The sequence below is a fragment of the Carassius gibelio genome, chromosome A5 (assembly GCF_023724105.1).
Source record: "Carassius gibelio isolate Cgi1373 ecotype wild population from Czech Republic chromosome A5, carGib1.2-hapl.c, whole genome shotgun sequence".
NCBI lineage: Eukaryota > Metazoa > Chordata > Actinopteri > Cypriniformes > Cyprinidae > Carassius > Carassius gibelio.
The window spans coordinates 31,745,526-31,766,196 of NC_068375.1; the positions used below are offsets into that span (position 1 = coordinate 31,745,526).

General features: G+C 36.9%; 2 protein-coding genes across 3 annotated transcripts in view; both read right to left on the minus strand.

The window, feature by feature from the left end:
• The window catches only part of LOC128012889 (coronin-1C-A), a 44,291-nt gene extending 30,575 nt beyond the window's left edge, over nucleotides 1–13,716 (minus strand). The window contains exons 1-2 of one of the 2 annotated variants that reach the window (XM_052595468.1): nucleotides 13,552–13,697; nucleotides 11,189–11,240 (exon numbers count right to left, since the gene is read on the minus strand). In XM_052595468.1, the coding sequence (XP_052451428.1) occupies nucleotides 11,189–11,210 (22 nt within the window). In that variant the 5' untranslated portion in view covers nucleotides 11,211–11,240; nucleotides 13,552–13,697. Of the gene's footprint in view, nucleotides 1–11,188; nucleotides 11,241–13,551 lie in introns of both variants that reach the window. The other variant, XM_052595476.1, reaches the window with a different exon arrangement.
• A 493-nt stretch (nucleotides 13,717–14,209) lies between these two features.
• Nucleotides 14,210–19,283, minus strand: LOC128014998 (uncharacterized). The gene is made up of 2 exons (XM_052598760.1): nucleotides 19,222–19,283; nucleotides 14,210–16,883 (listed from the first exon to the last, which is right to left on the minus strand). Exon 2 carries the CDS (start codon nucleotides 16,880–16,882, stop codon nucleotides 14,210–14,212), a length of 2,673 nt encoding a protein of 890 aa, XP_052454720.1. The 5' UTR covers nucleotide 16,883; nucleotides 19,222–19,283.
• Nucleotides 19,284–20,671: the final 1,388 nt, after the last annotated feature.

Below are 20,671 nucleotides of genomic sequence, written 5' to 3' on the forward strand. Positions count from 1 at the left end.
CTACTTTACTTTGCCATACTTGTGTTCTGGGTTGGACCTACCCTGGGCACTAATGCATACAATTCCAGAAAATGTCCAGAAAGCTGCTGGACAGTTTTCCAAGGAATGTTGTAATGAGAACAATGAGGTAAGGAGGCTTGCGTTCACATTCCTCACCCATTAAAAACTGCACAAATATTACCACAAAGAACCAAGGATGGAATTTACACGGTCACACCAGCCATGTTAGTAGACTGCCTACATGGACAAAAGTAGTTACAGATGGCCAGAAGTGTTGTCATCCAAAACAAGCTGTGGTAAAAACAACTTTGTTGGTCTAGGATTCTCAGCCACACAGTATTAGAAAAACAAGAGGCAGACTGAGAGGTTTCACCGTAACCTGCGTCAAAATGTGTACAGGTTTGTAAGGTGGGTTACAGAGTCAAAACCACTGTTTCCTCTACATGTTTTTTCTAGAGATGTTCCGATACCCTTTTTCTCCTCCCGATACCGATAACTGGGCTCAGGGTATCGGCCGATACAGAGTACTGATCCGATACCTGGGTGTGTATCTGTATATACAGCTGTATATACTACTAGCCCTCTGTAAATTGCTAGAATAATTTGATGGTGTGCTTCTTATCCCTTAATAAAACATGAATAAATACATGGTGAACAACTGTATTTATTACAGTATTTTTATTATCTGACATGAATTTGACAGTAATGTTTATTTTCTTAAGCGAAAAAGAACTTCAAATGCAGCCAAAAATCTAACAACGCAAACTAAAAAAAGGTATTTTAGTTTTACAATATAACTGTATAAAAGACTGCAACAAATAAGTCTAGGAATATACAAAATGCTATATTAATCAGATAATCTCTTTACAACAAAACAAGTAAAAAGAACAAGCAACCGTCTAGGCATAATTATTATTAATAGAGACATAGCTAAGTCTACTGTAGGCTACAACAGTAGCTTAATATATTGTCAATTTACTCACGTTAAACTGAACATTTATTTTGATTGGTTGCCATGAAGATCTTTGAGTGTCTGTGTTAATGGTATGAAAGTTTTCTCAAATGAAACCGTAAATTCTCATGAAGTGACGGTATTCCTAGTCGCCATTTTACTTTCTGGTTGGTCCAGTATGAAATCCTGCTAAACAGCAGACATACTGCTAAACACTGATCTATAATATAGAAGCAGCTTCACTGTCTGTTGGCAGTTTAGAACGCGATGAGCGATCTAGTCATATATAGATCAGTGCTGCTAACGCGTTTTCATTTCTTCTTCACTGCTCTAAACAGGGGTTGCTTGTGGCAACCCAGCACAACTTCCTGTGTTTGCAATGCATTCTGAGCAGCGAAGAAGAACTGTGCAGCGGTTAGGCAAAGCTAGCGGCCATAACTAGGTCTTGTTTAAGAAAATGGTATCAGATCGGCATATGGTTTCATCTACTTGCCGATGCCAGAATTTGTTGTGGTAGCGGTGATATTTCCGATACACTTTTTTTCTAGTTTTTTCAAAAAAGTAATTGACTGCTGGCCTATACTACCAATCAGAACTTTGGGGTCGATTTGGGGGTGGGTGAAAAATAAGTCTCTTATGGTCACAAATACTATTTATTTAATTTAAAAAAAAGTACAGTAAAAACAGCAATATTGTGAAATATCCCATATATTTTCAATATTTATAAAGTAACTAATGCATGTGTGATGGCAAAACTAGATTCTCAGCATCAATACTCCAGTCTTCAGTGTCACATGAAAATAGTCAAAAAGACCCGGTACTTCGGTACAAAAAAATTTGAAATGTGATGGTACCAGGTTTCTTTAGGTACCGGTGGTACCGAGGTCCCGTTCAAACCCGCTTCAGCGCTATGATTTCCTCGAAGCAGAAAACGAGGACGGAATCTCAAAATCCAGTCATGAAAATATGGACAGTCACGGAATTTGTCAAAGTTAGCATAAATTAATCAAATCATATCTCCATATGGACCAATATCGGTAGATGTTAAGCTGCAAAAGTTGTCTGAAATAAGAATCCTGCATGTTCTGTGCGTCTCTGTGTGAATGATCAAATGGCAGAGACGTGCGGGTTTGTTTACTACATAGACTGAAACGCGTGATGCTTGCATTAATTTCAGCATCTGAGCTTCATAGTTCTCTTCCCATCAAGCGATCTGTACTTTTCGATTCATGTCAATGTATGCACAGCGCACCTGTATTTGACGCTCTGTAAACTCTGTGTGAATGCGCACGACTCACCTTCACTTTCTTACACATGCAAAGAGAGAGAGAGCGAGAGTCTTACCATGCTGAATCGACACGGTACACGTAAACTATATTCTTTGTTGTCTTCTCCTGTCGAAATAATGGAGTTCATTTAGAATTATTCATATTTTTGAACAAGAAGATATGCCGGTTTTTCCAGTAGTGGGCGGAGATAATGCGCAAATGGCAATTTCTTTGGCTGGTGTTCATCTATTACCGTCCCTGTTTTGATTTCAGCAAATCAGTTTGACTGAACGCATACAACGTGATTAATATTCATGAACCCAGCAGCTCATCAATCCATAGTGCATTGTATATTGTTAGTATGGTAGTAGAATTAGTAGCAGTATTATCTTTTAATAATAATTCATATGATCTATTACTATTACCAAAAATATCACCACCAGTCTTAAGTTCAGTTAAAATGACAAATATGCATTCATTAAAAGTTCATTTTTACATAAAAGCATTGTGCTACTAAATATTACTATTATTTAGTAAAATGTATGTGATACTGCTACTACTGTTGAAAAAAATGAATAAAACTTTATTTTTTAAAGAAATAAATCTCAAAATATTTCTTCCATGTTTTAATTTTAATAGCAAATTCCCTTTATTTACCAAAAATAAAATGTGTTTAAATTTCATAAATTAAAAGACAAATTAAATTTGGGTGAAACTTGTTTACCGTTTTTCATAATTATATAACTTGTAGAAAATCTTTAAACACAATTGTAAATAAGTATAAAGAATGGCTTTGGTTTTATTTTAGTAATAAAAAGTGTTTTGATTTTTATTAATTTTTTTAATTAGCATATTTTTGTGTTTTGCTTTGGTACCGAAATTGGTGCCGGGAACCGTGGATTTTCACTGGTATTGGTACTGAATACTGAAATTTTGGTACCGTGACAACACTAATTCCTTGCAAATTAAAGTATTACATTTCTTGAAACAAAACTTATTGACTAACAGAGACTAAATTTGTTGGGTTTTTTTCACTTCAATTTCAGCAGAAATGCGTCCAATATTAATACATTGACTGTTGGAATCCCTGCTTATGAGAAGAAAGATAAAACAGGTACTTCATCAAAAACTTCAACAGGTCCCAACTAATAAGTGCCGCAAGCAGGTTACTAAATGATTCATAGATTCCTGACCGCAAGCTCAATCCAGCTACTTTCTCCCTGTGAACCAATGTCAGAAAAAAGCTGTTAACCTTGCACAACGGAAGTATTAGAAACAAAAGAAGAACAAGAATTTATTTGAAAGACCTAAAGATGATCTTGATCAAACCTTCATTTAACCAACAAGAGGAAGCGCCTTTTTTCTGAGGCCGACTTTCATGTCACATTGAGTTCTGGGCAATGTTTCAGAGTGATACCGCCTCCACAACCATCCGAGGCGATTCCTTCACTTCCTGAACTCAGCTGTGCACAAAGGAAGCCTTGTAACGCAGCACTGTGGCATCACTGGTCCACCGGATTGATGGTAAACCACAGAGAGTGAAGGCTGGGTAGGCATTGTGCATATCTGTATATGCTGTAGTGACAGCCCTACAGCATATCAGAATAATTTCTGACAGAAAACTGGAGTAATGGCTGCTGAAAATTCAGCTTTGCCATCATAGGGATAAAATGATATTTTAAATTAGATTTAAAAAGAAAAGTGGAATACTCTGACACATATTTCATTTAATAATAATCCAAACTGAACCTAAATATTCAATTACACATATACAAATCTATGTAAAATCACTAATAATTCACTAGTTGACCATTCTGACCCATCCCTGCTGCAGTGGTCAGTCATGTATCTGTGTTTTTACTGCTATAAAATCCAGCCGCATTGCTGGGCTCTGACATAACGCCGGCAGAGAAAAGGCACAAGGCAGATCGAGTAACTGCTCCAAATGCAGAACTGTAAGAAAGTGAATACAAGATAGGGAGATTGTTTTCACATGTAGTCAGAGCCATTTTACACTTGACTCTGTTCAAACACCATACATGGCTCTGTTTAAAAATTCAATCCATCCAAATATTCTAAACATAAGCACTCCCTTCAATCCTGCCAGCCACAGCTTTGTATAACTAGATCTCATTTGACACTACTGGGCTCATTATGGCACCCTGGCCCATGATAAACTCGAATACAAGGATATGGGAATGTTGTTAAGGATGTTCACTGCTGCCATTTCCTGTTTGCCTCCACCATAAAGGGCAACCCCAGAGGGAAGGTTAACAGTATTAAAATTCAACTTGAGTGTTGGGCTACACAACACAAATCAGTCCCCATTACATCACACCAGAGTGCACCCGAGTTGACAGTAGTAGCAGCATGAGATAGGTGGCAGGTGTACATTTATTTTCATTATCAAAAACAGTAAACAGTAAAAACATATGTAAAAAATAAAAATAAAAACAATTTTATATGGTGATTGTAATTAATCTTAGTGTTTGAGTTTTATTAAAATTAACCACTGGTCTACCATAGAGGCATACATTTAGATCATAATAACATGCAGCACATCAATACCATTGTAAAAGTGTAACTATATGGTTGTTTTTTATTATTTTCCATTACTCCTTTAATACATTTCTACAATAATAATAATAAAATTTGATGAGAACATACTACATTTCTGACACAATACCAGTGTGCACTTAGTGTTACTACAGTAAATCCATAGTAAAGTATGGCTACTTGTAGATTGAAAAGCCTCCTGACAGTATTGTTGCGCCCAGTGTTTCTTCTGGTTCTCAGCGCGGTTACATCTGGCTTTAAACTAGTTTAAACTAGTACAGAGTCATTTGTGTTCTTCACTGAATTCAAGCATTTCACACTGGATCTCACAGCCCCATTTAGTGTTCTTGTGACAGACTTTTCAGCAACTAGGGATGCACAATAAATATCACCCAATTAAAGGTACAGAAAAAATTAATATTGTGAAATATTAAAAACAGCTACAGCGCTCAGTTTAAACATCAGCACAGCGCAAGCTCACAAGTGCAGATGCGTTTAGTTGCTGATAGCGAGGCATGATAAATATCGCCCAATATTTAATGCTCATCTTATCAGTAATGTCGGTTCTGTAATCAGAGGTAAATCTCCACACGTGCATGAATTCAAAGTGGCAAATTTACGCTCTCTCTCTTGAAACCAACACAGAAGAAAACTGTAATTCATCGACTAGCCGCTAGAGGATGGCTCCAAAAGGGAGTCATTCCCATAGACTCTCCATGTTAAAATGGCCAGCTTTACAGCAGAAAAAAAGTTTGGCAATATCGCGTTCATAATCGCAGATTATTCGCATTTGATTTCAAATAGGGTTGTCACAATAAATTTTGCTGGATGATAAATTGTCCAAGAAATTATCGCGATAAGCGATAATATTGTCGTTCTCAGACCAGTTTCAACTAAAATAATGATAAATGACATAACGCAGGTACACCTTTTCAAAGATCAACAAACTTTTATTTTATTTTATAGCAGATTCAGAGCAAGAAATACCAACATGTTTACTCTGTGTGGCTTAAAATTGATTAATTTTGTATGTTTTGTACCGTTTAACCAACCGAAAGTAAACATTTTGACCGATGAAGGGGAATATCAGGTCTTCTTTTTTTTCATGCTCAAGTTCGTTATTTCAAATGCGGTATGCGCGCTCATAATGGAAGCAATGCACTCGCAACGCTTTCATTTTTTCCAGGCCCGTCCGCACCACATCTAGTTAAAAAACATCTCAGCTTTTCAGAATGAAGCAAGCGCACCAGGTCATGTGAAAACAACCAACTCGATCAGCTTCCTTCTGGGTGAAATTCCCCATAGTTTAAAATAAAAAATGGGGTGCACCCAAACACCGCAGAATTTTTCTTTTACTTTTCTTCGAAAATATATTTTGTAGCAAGTTACAGCAACTTCCCAAAGCTGGTCACTCTAGCGAGACGTTATGTCTTTATTCCTGGGACATCTGTGCCATCGGAGAAGGTGTTTTCTACCGCAGGCTGTCCACAGGTTGTGCTCCAGAATAACCCCACATCATGACATGTTACATTTTTTAAATAAAAACTGAAAAGAAATTATCATGGGATCAAATTTTTTATCATGGGATTAATTGATTTATTGACTATCACGACAGGCCTAATTTCAAACGCGATATTGCCTAGCTTGTCAGTGAACTAGGGCTCTGTATTGTGAATGCCACTCCATCTGAAAGCAGTTGATGGAGAATTTACTACTAATCACTGGACCAGCTTTACTGACGAGATGCGCATGACAATCGTATGCGATTAATTGCACAGCCCTACCTTTGAATTACAGATACTGCGTCTTGGAAGTATGTGCAAAAATAAGAAGTTTGACCTGAAAATGTCATCTGAACAATGAAGAAAAAAAAAAAAAAAAGATTCTAATCAACATCGTGTGACTGTGTATTTAGCGTATAAATTTCAGTTTCTGTACGGTCTAATCTCTAATTGTCCATTCAAATTTCATCGAAAGAAACAATTTAATGTTCCTTAGAACTAGTTCTAAAAGGACAAGTTTAATTATTCTAGCTGCTGTAAAAGGAGGCTACAAATGATCTGCCACCTGCAGCATCCACGCACGACAGCCTACTATTTGGGACTTCTTTATGTAGGGCCCTATGAAATTGGTTTTATTTTTTTCCTAAAATCACGTCTTTTTTTCGTTTTTATTTTTGGATTCCATTTAAATTTTTCTTTACTCCTTTTTATTAATTAAATTCAACTGTATTAATCAAAAAGCATGTCTAATTAATTAAAATCAGGAAACTTTTTCACATCAATTTATTAAAAGTTTACCAAAAATTACATTTAGGGCCCTATGAAATGTTTAATTTTTTTCTCACCATATATTTTGTTGTTACCAAAATTTGGGTTTTAGCATGTCTAATTATTTGAATTCATAAAACACCTTAATTTAATTTTTTTTTTAATTCTCAAAGTAAGTCCTATGATATTTTTTTCCCTCAGAAATTCTGTGTTGTGTACTTAAAATATTCTGGTTATCAAATGAAAGCATAAAACATTAATGTTTTAACTGCTTAAAATTAAGCTTAATTTTGATTTACTAGTAAAATTAAAACCTGGAAGAAATGTTGATTGTGATCATTGCTTAAAAAATTATTTTTGTTTCATTTTAGTAGTAGTTGTAGTAGTAGTAGTAGTAGTAGTAGTAACAGTGTGTGAGTTGGAAGCTAAGTATAAGTTAAGCACAAATATATTTTCACTCGCGAACACTCTCTGACTGAGGGCTTCAGTTTCACTCTCCGTCAGGCGATCTGTGCTTTTTTTTCCAGTTCATCTCAATGAATGCGCAGCGCACCTGTATTTAATGTACCGTAAACTCTAGTGTAAAGGTGCACAAATTGTCATCGCTTTCTCCCACACACAAAAAAAGAGAGAGAGAGAGGGGGTAGATTTAATTGACCCGCTATATTTAAACAATATTCTTTGTTGTATTTGCCTGTCAAAATAACGTCATTCCCATGGAAGTCTTCAGCTTTTAAGAACTGCCAGGGGGGGCTATCTCATTGGCTAGCACTCACTTAATATCGTCCCTATTTTGATTTTAGCAAATCAGTTCGAGTGAACACATAAAACCTGACTGATATTAAGGAATCCAGCAGATCAGTAATTCTTAGTAATCCTTAGTGCGGTTTATAGTTTTTATTATTAGAATTCATATCATTATTTTCTTATCAGCATTTTTTGTTAGTTTTTTTCCCAATTTTTTTTTTTTACAGAAACAATGAATGACCAAAAAAAGCACCAGTCCAGTTAAAATGTTCAGTTAAAATGACTAATAATACTTTCAAACATGGTTATCAAGTTTACTCCTAATTACTGAAGTTCTATTCAAGGATGTCGATGTGTTTACGTCCTTATTTAGTGAGACTGCAGACGGTGAAATCGCCTTGAACCTCAAGCAGGCTTCAGTATTTGTAATAAACAAAACCGCACCTCTGCACCATTCATTAACAGAGACACAAAGTTCATGCAGGATTCATATTTAAATCGACGTTTGCAGCTTAAAATGTACAGATACTGGTCCATTATTGCAATTTGATTTAAGTGTAATGACCTACTTTTGATTAATTCATTCAAAATTTGCCAAATTCTGTGACATTCCGCGTTAAACTGTGAATTCTGTTTTTATGACTGGATTCCACGATTCCGGCAGTGTTTTCCGCAGTCCTACTTTTACAGACATGAAATAATGATGCAAAGACGGCAGCAAACTTTGAAAGTGACCCGAACCAGTCAAATTAGAAAACATTATTATAAGCTTATCGTGGTGAACTAGGCTAAAGCTAAGGAGATAGTTTTAAACACAGACTGGCTACTTGCTCAATAACTTATTTGGGATAATTTTTAACCAAAAAAAAAAAAAAGTCTTATTTGGACAGATGATGTTGCTTCCTTCCTCATCAGACAGGGTGTGTTTTGTCAAACGGTGACAAGAAGTTTCTGTTCCCTTAGGTATTTAAGAGTTAATTTAGTTGTCCTCTTTAGTCATGTAATGCCTTGGGTAGCCATGCCTAATGCTTGGTTGTATACCAGTTCATAGCGAATACTAATAGTTTTCTTATAATATGAATTTTTTAAATACTGCAATACCAATGTCGTTTAAACGTTGTTCAGAATGCGTCTGAGAAAGGGCTCTTTTCACTGTTGCGAGGACAGAACTGTATGTGTTACAAAGCGGGAAAGTTCAGAAACTGAAGCTGTAGAACTAGTAGAACATGATGACACAGAAGAACTTATCCACAATATCCACTAACCCCCACATATATATCCACCGCCCGATGCCTTCAGGTCCCGTGCCTCACACAAACGAGCGTGACTTCAGCGCTAGATTTAGCAACTTTCAGATGCTTTTAGCTGCTTTTTTTCCATAGAATGTATATACTGACAAACCTAGCAACTTTTTTGGATAAACCTTAGCTATGATTCAGTTGGAAGATGTCGCCAGTGCTGTGCTGCGAGCGCAAGTCCTGACTCTCCTGGCGCAGTGTCGTTGCTCTCGGTGTCTGTTCTGTGCAGTGAGCAGCAGAGAAGCATCGCTTTCAGATGGCCGTACTGCAGTCGACTCGTAAAGAAATGAGGACAAAACACTGACTGACTGTTTGGAATTATAAATATGAGCATAGGTCATCTGTTAATATTATGCACTTTTTTGTTACTTAGATGCAGGCAGTGCGCTGCATGAGAGAAAAAAGTAATAAAGCCAAAACCACCGCATAGCCACTCAACATGCATCTTCTATACATAATATTCACTCATGACAGAACAATAGGGCATTCTTAGTTACTGCAGTAGCCTCTCTCAATCAGTAGAACATGTGGTTTACATCTGGTCATGCATGGGAATTTTTTTAAAATAAATAACATCATATACCGTGAAACCAGTATAATTTTGAAAAATACTGTGATATAAATTTTTGGTCATACCGCCCACCACTAGCCATGCCTGTAATATAAATCCCACCCCTTTCTGACAACTCATAAATCTTAGTTTCTATATTCATATAAACCAATCAATGGTTTAGATATGCAAATTGTTGCCAATTCATCAGCCGTGCAAATAGGCAATAAAAATGAATGGGGACAGCAGCTTTCAAGCTTTAAAACAGGATACAGAAGCACAATTAAAATATAGTAAGTGTACTTCCAGTGAGACAACGACATGGGTCATTATGGCCATTTTTATGATTTTTTTGAGGCTTGAAAGTTTCAGTGCCCATTGATTATAATAAAAACGTTCAGTAGATATTTTTGCACAGTGGCAAAAGTCTTCAGCAGGTTTTGGATGACATGAGAGTGAATAAATGAAAGCATTCTAACAGCCTGGTGAGCTAAGGGCCACTCTGAATTCCATTTGTTATAGGGAATCCAGCAGGGGATGACACCACCTCAATCCTCTTCCTGTCAAAGAGAGTAATTGTGACGGAATTCCAGCTAGGGTTTTGGTGCCTTTCGTAACAGTGAGATAAGATGCAAGCTCCAGGTGGAGGGTATAAGAATCTCTGCCACTGCTATCAGCTACCATGTTTAAACAACAGCTAACTATTTTGCAAGTAATACAGTTTAGCATAAAAAAATAAAAACTTAAAAATGACTTTTGAAATCAGAAAGTCATTAAGCCTACCGAATTATCACAAAAAAAGTTGGCTTAATTAAATTAAATAAAATTATGACAGAAATATACTATTGCACAGAAAAATGTCCTTCAAAGTAATAAGAACACCAGTATTAGAGTTATCAAAAAACTTAAAAAGCAACATACAATTATTTTTAATCCATGTTTTAATTTAAACTCTGTTGGGAGCACTGTGTCAAAAAAATGAAAGGATCAGTTCAAATTGAATTTGATTAATAAATCATAAAACATAATCCAGAAAAGTTTAATCAGAAAATTAAAAAAATAAAAATTGGGGGAAAAAAATGATTTTATAGAGCCCTAAATACAGATAATAAATTCGATTTATGACATCATTATTCACCTTAGGAAAACATTAGGTTTTATGGATGAATACATGTGCTGGTTAAACTTTACAATCTGTGAACTGAGCTTAAATGTTCCAATTTAAAATCCTACTGGGATAAGCTTCTACACAACAAACTCACAACGCAAACAACCAACATCGGCTTAAAGTGTATAACAAATAAAGTGCCATGAAATGTAGCATTCAAATCAGAGCTCAAAATATTGAAGATTGACAGTCTTGTTAAAAACAAACAAAAGCCCTTCACAGTGATGCTTCTGACCTGTTAATTGCTGCAAAATGGTTTTTAAACAATATCACATAGGGCAAATTTTTCTCAAATGAGCAACAATATAGTTTCAGCAAAGAAAGTGCTCTATAGTAAGAGCTGCAAGTCTTGAAAAAGGTTGTATTTAAACCTGCATACCTGCTGGTGATGAGACATCCATCGCAACGCTCAATACTCTGATGAATGCAGCCTAAAGGACACAAGAAAGTTATTATCTGGTAAATGTGCAAATCAACCTGATCCTGTCAGGTCTTCAGACGAAACAAAACTTCCTTAAAACTCTCAACAGTTTCTCCCTGCCTATATATATCCAGTGGTTTCTCTCTATCTCTCTCAAACACACACGTTCCTGAAGCAGGCATCCTCTCCAGCCTTGCAGCAACATCCTGCATCTCCTGACTAATTTTACCCAGCATCCTGACCCATTTCCCAAGGAGCACAAGGAAACTGGCATAGAGAAGCCGATGCAATGACGTCCATACGCATAAACAGGCTGATGCATTCTGACGGCCAGCCCAAACATTACCATGTCAAGATTTCAGCATGGCCTCAAGCTGGTCATGTACCAGCAATGAATAACCAAGAACAAAGACTGGTCTCATGAAAAAAGAAATAAAAGGGCTATATTTGAACCATAAGGCACTTTTATCCATGCACAATGTTTTCTTTCATCCTTCTTATTCTATAAAATATATCTGATAAAATTAATTAAAAAGTAAAATGTAAATGCCTAGTCAAAACAAACAGTTACTAAATACTGCAAACAGACAGCAGTCAATACAAAATATATCTGGAATTTCATAGATTTCTAAACAGATTTTTTTTTTTTTTATTCTTTCCTGCTGCCTGGCAAGTTAGTGAGTCAAACTGAAACAAGCCAGACAATATTACAGTGTGGTCGACACATGGGTAACCACAGAAAACTCTGAACACTACATAATATTCAGTAAAACTCTAACCGGGTGTAACAGCCCAAACACTTGTTCTCCTTCAGATGACTGAAGGTTAATGCAAGAACCAAAAAGACAAGTAAACTAACAGTTTTAGGGTTGATCTGAAGAAGTCAATCTAAATAACTCAAAACAAAGAGGAGCAATTTAATATAAGGGATAAACTTGAAGGTAAGAGTTATGCTGAATGGAATAATTATAACCAAACAAATATTGTTCTTCCAGCTTAATTTTTTTTTGCATCATAAAAAACCTGAAGTGTTTCCAAGTAAAAGGGATGGCTTTAAACAGAAGCCTCTCTGCACTGAAGGTGCACTCAGCAAGTTTCTGTTCACGTTTATCTGGTTTTTATTCATTGTTCGAGTTAATAAAAAACAGATAAATGTGAACTTCATACATTTTCATATGTCCCTGTATTTATTTTCACCTTCAGCTCTGTTTTTCATGAAATGTATTATTAGTATTAAGTCAACTGTATGACAAGAACAATCATATGTTGTCAACATGGCAGCACCCATAAAGGTGCGACCCAATCCATGTAGAATAAAACATCTTTTAATCGCAATAATTTATTTCAGACTTTATCTCAAGTCTTCATCAACATTTCTCAAAAATGGTGATCATGTCTTAAATGTTTAAAACTTTAACATGAACATAGACATCACAATGTATTAAGTTTCAAAGATGATTTTTAATGGATCAACCCTCTTGGATCTGACAAGATAATCAACAACTACAGGAAGTTCACCCAACTTGTTTAAACACGTCTTGGCCACGGATATAAAGGATCTCTCAACATTTTTCTCTGCAGATGTGTTGACTGATTAAGCGAATAAATGTAGAATTGATGATTCTGCATATCTTCCAGAGATCATGTGTTCCGAGGCTTGACACTTCTATTTGATACTTGATTTAAACTTTCATTTTTGCTCTGAGCAGTAAACACCTTACCTTAGCAAAGCAAGCTAAAAGTTGCCAAAAAAATAATCAAGATGAATCACATTCGCTTTGGATGCAAATTATAGTGGTTAAACTTTAGCTACATTTGTTTAACGATCACTCAACACTCTGTTCTTCTAATGTGATCAGCAAACAAACATTCCGAGATTCGAACATTTCACATTAGCAACTTCAGAAGAAAGACTCTAACATTCTATACTAAGAATTTAAAACGGAAAAAAAAATCGTACATTCCATGTTTAATATCAGTATAAATTTTAATTAAAATATTATAAAATTCAAAGACCCAGACGCAGCAACTTTCTCTTCCCACAATTTTCTAAGTCAAAAGCATTAACGTTACTTAATCTATCGTTACAACTCACAGCATTATATATACCAACCTAAAATCATGTCCGTTCAGATATGAGATATCAGAATTTAAGGCAATATGCGTTTTGAGCACTGCAGCTCAGCCCATCTGGCCTGATCCACGCTGCCATGATCCCTTCGCATGGACAGATTCTTAAACTTAACGTTACCCACAGCAATACAATATTCACCTCATGTTACAAACATTACATGACAGATGACGTATGCGCCTGTTCTTACCTTCTAAGCTGTCGTAGGAAAAATATATCCAAGGCCGACTTTAATTTTGTACTATCGACAGCTGTAGATTCCCAGCGGCGGTCCCTGATCGCGCGAATGCTCCTATGCCACTACCTCACTCAACTTGTCCGAGACTCGCCGGAAGCCACGCCTTGTTTTGTTTTCCCCGCCCCACGAAGAATGTAATTAGATAAAAGAGAGATGAGTGGCCTTGAAGTTCACCAATCACAAAACACCTTCGGTTAGCCCCGCCTATTCTGAGCGTGAACAGGTATGAACTTAAAAGCGGACGACGTGACTGCGTTCTTCTTGTAGAACCAGCATGGGGACGTCGTACACGCAGTGAAGTCAGTTAACGTAAAGTCACTTCGATTAGTACGTTACGCTGATGGTAGGTCTATCATAGTGAGAATACAACAAAGTATAAACACAACGGATCTTTTAGATAGTTTTTTTTTCTTTTTTCTATTTATGAGCTGTGATATGTTGAGGTTGATTTTCCTTAAACGTAAATTGCCACAAGATGGCACCATTATGCTGGCATACACAATATCATTATTTGCTGCATACAAATATGAAATAAATATACAAACAGATAGATTTGGTTAATAATAAATAATATTTTATATTTAAAAAACAACAATATAAAAAATCATACTTATGTATGAATAGCATCCGTCTCAGAAAGGTTCCTACCTTTTCTTACTGAAGGTTTTCTCTCTAGTGCTTTGTCAGGTGATTTCCTTGGTGGATCAAATGCTGCTTTCATCTGTGACACTTTCACAGACTGTGTTGGATCTAAGGTCAGATCAACTCGGGCCTCAGTTGGCTTGGTCCACTCCTTCATCTTTTTCTGCAACTCAATAGTTTCCTTTATCATATCAGAAACATGTCTTTTCTGTGCACCCTGTGGTGTTTCCATGATGGTGGTTGGGTTGCTTTCTGTTGCGTGCTTTTGGTCAAGCTGGCTTGAAGGTTTCTCCTCGAACACATGACAATTTGCTTGTGTCGACAGCTTGTTCTGCTCTTTATCTTGTTTCTCGTTAGCTTGCATACTTATTAGGTTGCACATGGAGGAGGAATGTTGCACATCTTGTGCAGCAGATGTGTTTGCTGCGTTGTCTGCTAATGCAGCTCCAGCAGCCCAAGCGGCCCAGACCTGATCAGATACGTCTGTCTGGCTTATAGTGGAATGGGTTGACGTATTTGTAAAAATCTTCAAAAAACATTTTTCTTGAAGATGAGAAGAACCAGACACAGTGACTTCTGTTTTCTTGTCCACACTTGGCCTATCATCTATGTGACCTGAAGCTGTATCTGGACCAGCAATGAGCTCAGAGATGGAACCAGTTGCAGATGTTTCCTTGTGCAAGCTGATGGTATTCTGATTAGACTTGCCGACCCGGTCTCTCACTGAGTTAGCATTAGCGTTTCCATCTAACCTCTGTTGTTTTGTAGCATCTTCTGCATCAATCACTGCACTTATTGAAGAAGAATGTTCTGGATCCATCTCATGTGTTGTATCCTTCGGCGTCTCTGGAAGGGTTTGTATCACTGCCTGTGGACTCATTTCATCCAGAAACCATTCTAAATTTTTCTCTGTGTGTACTTTGGCCTTTGCTAAAAGAGGGAGATCCTCTTTTTCATTTTTTTGCATAACTTGAACACCAGATTTACTATGGGGGTTCGAATCTGTAATGTCTTCAGAGAATGTAATATGCTTCTCATCTTCATAGCTTTGTAGCCAGGGTTTGTTTTCACCCAGCGTACCTACACTGGCAATATTAGATGTCACAAAACAACCGTCTTCCGTTTCTGTTCCACGCAGAGAAAGATCTTTTATCTCAGGTTTATTTTCATGGGAATGATACAGACCCTTTGAAGCAGATTTCAGATTTCCTCTTTCTTCAGTCCCTCTTATGCCATCTTTATTTTTGTGACCTCCAGTGGGTGATCTCCCAAGTGAAGGGTCCTTTGTCCAAGGGCTCTCCAAGTATGACACATTAAATTGCCTTTCTTTCTGAAGCTCGTCCTGTGTGAATTCACCTGCATATATTTGTCGATGGCTCTCAGAGTGAAAACAAGGTGACTTGGATGCCACTTCCAAGGTGCCGAGGTCCTCTGGGCTCTGCACTCTTTCCAGACTCACAGCTTTGCATTGTAAATCCGCACCTGCCAGAGATAAACTAGTAAATCTGGTCTTTATGACATCATTTGCTGGCTGACACCCCATTACATTTTCTCTGTCTCTGCAGACATATTTTATTGCCTGCCCCTGGGTTTCAATGTTCTTCAGAGAGGACTGTTCAGCATGTGGGGTTTCTGGTTCTCTGGCTGAGTGGACATCCTTCATTGACCACCCTTGGGTTTCGACAGTTTCTGAGGAGGAATGTTCAGCGTTTGGGGTTTCTGTTACAACCTTATGTGGATTCACTGGCAGCTTCTTCTGTATTTCTTCTTTGCTGTGCTGAATTCCCTTAGTAGTGTCCTTTGATGTTCCCGCTTGTGAGTTCATCACAAGGTTTGATGTTGTGCGCTTGTTAATCAGCCCCTTGTTTTGCGATTCATTCATGCTGGTCTTCAACAAGACATTTTCGGTAATGACTAAAGCTTGGTCTTGAACCGTGAAGTTAACGTTGGTGTTGGCATCCCCACCACTTGGTTTTGAAATTTCCTTCCTTTCCAGAATCTCCAAGGTAGGCCATGTACTTTTTAGACTAATATCACAGGCAGCTTCAAAATCGAGTTTTCTGACCTCTTCCTGACTCTTTAGCTTGGCGTGATCTCCACAGACAGACTCCATTTCATTCTTTACATATGAAGCACACGTCTTTTCTTCTTTGCGAAGCCTTTCAATTTTGTCTTTACCAGGAAGGTCACACCTTAGGTTGTCCTGATGGTCTTCTAGTGTACTCTCCAAGTCTTTTCTGTTGTAGTTTGGTTCACCAGCCTCCCATGTGCTGTCAGACTGTGTGATTACATTCAGCTGCTGTGGAGCCAGCGGTTTAGCCCTGCCTTCCTCACTATTCTTTCTTCCTCCCTCTCTCTCGACATCCCCTCCCTCCAAAACTCCCTCATCCATGGGAGCGCACATCTTACCAGGAGAATCCAAACCATTCACTGGTGTAGGTGATGATGACTCCCTGCCTGGGCCTCCATCCAATCTTCTTCTGGCTGTGTTCTCCTCATCTGTCCAGACCTCATGAGTTTCAATGGTTAGATTTCCTTCCTCTTCGGCCCCCCCAGGGTCTGGGCTTGGTCCCTTTTCCTCTGGTCCTGCAGAGCTGTTGTCCTGCCCTAGCTCCCCCTCCTTGCCCTGGTTTTGTCCCATTCTGTAAAAAAAAGCGAGAGAGATGTCATTGACAGTGTATTGTTGTGGAGCACAAGATGTTGAATATGGCATGACTCTTGGCATGCAGGTTGTGCCTGTGTTCATCTAAAATTATTCCACACTATCACTCCCCTGTACACAGTTAGATGCTCACTAATCGTCTCTTTAACTGATGCTCACTTACTGTCTATTTCACTTTTCTGTCTCTACTTGTCATTTAGGATGAGCTAAATCTTATAATCATAGTCAAACCTGACTTGTTCTATTTGCTTCAGCTGATCATTGCTCTTGTCATCTTACTTTATGGTCTCTTTGTAGCTGGTATTAACTAAAAGCTAAAAGTGGAGGTTGACAGGGTTATTATAGTAAAATAAATAAATAAATAACAAGAAAACTCAAGACATTTTTACTTAAAAAAAAAACTTTTAAAAAATTAATTTTTTGTTTACATTTTCAGTTAAAATAAACGTTAACTAAAACAAAATGTAAAAAAAAAAATGTTAAAGTTATTTTATTTTTGCTAGTTGCCACAGCAACATTTTATTTTCATTTTCATGTAATTTAACTTGATGTACAAAAATTTGAAATTAAAACTGATATAAAATTTTATATACAAATAAAATAAATTAATTATTCATTAAATTCAATAAAATTAATTCAGATAAAAAATTCAGATTTTCAAATTACAAATAATCACAAATAATTATGATTTAAAAAGTCAACATTATGAGATACTCTATGAGACAAAAAGTAAAAATGATGACGAAGTCATAATAATTATGACACTGAAAGTCGTTATTATTATATAAAAAGAATTCAACCATTCTTTTCATAATTATGATTTACCAAAGTTCTGTGTTTAAGGTTAGAGCTCAGTATGACATTATGGATTATGAGGATGCAGCAGACTTAAGCTTTGAAGATCTCTTTATTGCTTTGAAAGAAAGAAAAAAAGATCGTATTTCTCTTGTTAAAGAGCCTTGCTCCAACTGGATCACTGAATCAGATTTTAAAGCTATTGGATGTCAAATTAAAAATAATAATAATAATCATTCAGTTCAGTTTATGAATCATATTGAAAATGCAAGAGATTTATTTATTCACAATTTTCTTTTGGAATCAAATACTTGAGTTCAACAAAAAAAACACCAGCTACCGTTCACTGCTGTACAAAACTAACCAAATGAATGTGTTTTACTTGAGCCTCGACTTTGGTGGGAACAGTGCTTCTTTCCTCAGAGTCTTGTGACTATAGCATATCTGAGCAGCCATTGACTGTTCATGCTCATCTCTTTATATGAACTGTACCATCAATGCAAGAACACCAGGAATTAGAGTCACAAGATTTAGCAGGTGATCTCTGAAGCACTGTCAATCATAGTCTTCACAGAATCTACAGGTTCACACCTCAGACACACATCATGCTCATGAAAGCCACTGATGAAATCTCTCCATTTCCTGTCTGCACATTTTTTATTTTAAGAATGTATCTTGCATTTCATAAAACTATTGAATCTATTGAATATTGTGACTTACTTAATCGTCCTGTTCTTTTATGATGCATGAGATCACACATGGCATACATGTGTCTCTTTCTGAGAAATATCTGCTTAAATTTTAATTGCAGCTAGAACTTTGAATCAGTATCGATGTAATATGTAATATATATGCATTCAGGAGTAATGCAGAAAGCCACATAAAAAAATATAGGCTAAGTCTCCAAAGTGACAATGTGTTTCCTGTTCATCTGCTTCTACAGCCCGCACAAACACATTTACAGGAACTCACACACAGAACTGGAGGCTTCCATGTCATATGATAGAGTTCAGCAAAGTTGAAACGTGGCTACACAGTGACATTTTCAGTCCTGTCCTGGGACAGACTAGAACAGACAATTCATTTTCTCATATTACATTGTCTCATAGCTCAATATTAAATCATTTTTTTAATCTTTAAAATAGTATAGTAGCATTAATCAATTATCAGACTTTTAACATTTCTTCACAAAGTGACAATTCTCTGCAAAATGTGTGGACACCGTCAGGATTCCCCATGCAAGACCATCCCATCCTTAACCTCCACAACAGAGCCATTGTGCTGCATCCGTCACCCTGACACTTAAGGCAAGTCACTTGATTTCCTTGTGGCTCACTGCCTCTCCCACGTATGTAGAATCCAAATAACATGAACAACAACTATATGAAATGTCTCAGAAAGTTTACATTCTTGATCAACAAGTGTTTAAATCCAAATTTGAGCAACTGTAATCTACTCAGTGGAGAGCACACTATGGAATCAACTTCTAAGGTAACAATTTGTCTCAAGAAGTGAATACTCACTGATCCTCCTGTGACTGCACCGTAACTCCAGGAAAAAGACCACTCTTTGTTGAATGAATGGATGTACTGGCTGGGTTCTGCTGGCAAATGGGCTTTTATTACTCTCTTGTGATGTCACAGTCACATTTCCCTAATGCAGTAAGTTAGTCCTCTCCCTGCATAGAAGCACAACAACTTTCAGATTCAGCGATTAGATATTTAAAGGATAGTTCACCCAAAAAAATTTGCCTTCATTTGTTCATCTTGTATGATCTCTGTTTTACTGAAGAACACACTAGGAGAAGTTTAGCGGAATATTTACACTGGTATTTCCCGTACCATAAAAGTGGATGGAAACCAGGGAGTCCATAAATGAGAAAATTGCAATCATCAAAATCATAAAATTACTTTATGAGAGTCATTGCTCATGCCATACTCTTTCTCTGCATTTATGGTTCCATGAAGAACCTTTAACTGCTTTATTGGGTGGTTGCTCTGCGTGCTTAATAAAGAAACTCCAGCAGGTACAAAATATAGCTTCTAGATGTCTTATTAGAACCGAGAAGTATGACAATATTAGCCCAGTTCTGTCAACACTGCACTGGCTCCCTACAGTATTAAACATTGTATACATTATAAAATCTTGCTTATTACTTATAAAGCCCTGAATGGTTTAGCTTATCAGTACTTGAGAGAGCTCTTATCGCATTATATTTCTCCACTTCCACTATGATCTCAAAACACTGGCCAGTTGAAAAAAACCTACAATATCAAAATCAACTGCGGGCAGCAGATCCTTTTAATATTTAGTGCCAAAACTCTGGCACAATCTACATAGCATTGTTCAGGAGGCAGACCATGTCAACAAGACGAACCCTAGAGACAAATCCCCTGTGAAGACCTCATTTCCCATGAGCACAAGACCACGAGAGCCAGACTAGTCCTCTGATCAATCTGATGTGTGTTGCATTCTGTAATTAAACCACACCATGCTAGCTTCATCTGACCAGAGAAGTTTCTTTTATCCATTTCTGTCATCGATGGAGTGGAGTTTTGGTTCCTTGCCACTGTCACCTTTGGCTTGCTTACAATCTGTATTGTATAAAGTGCTAAAGAAATAAAGGCGAATTGACTTGATTATGGCATCAAAGTAGATATGCCCTTTTGGAACCTTACATTTTTGATGCCAGCAAATGATGTCATTTTTAGTGTGTCTTTTAACACTGACAAATGTCATGAATGAGATTTGACAGCCATGTCAGCAAAGACTTTCAGAGAATAACTTTAGTTTGGGTCCATTTCTCACACGATCAAGATCAAATGACTTAAATAGAATTGAAATAGTTTTAATAGGTGTTTAATAGGTAATTTTTGGAGTTTGACAATCCTCAATATTGAAAATATCAACATGAACATCCTAACAGTTCATTTTATATTCCATGAAAAAGAAAGACAGGTTTGAAACAAAATG

Coding starts and splice junctions, on each gene's coding strand:
- LOC128014998 (XM_052598760.1), bottom strand. CDS start 16,882: ATGGGACAAAACCAGGGCAAGGAGGGGGAGCTAGGGCAGGACAACAGC.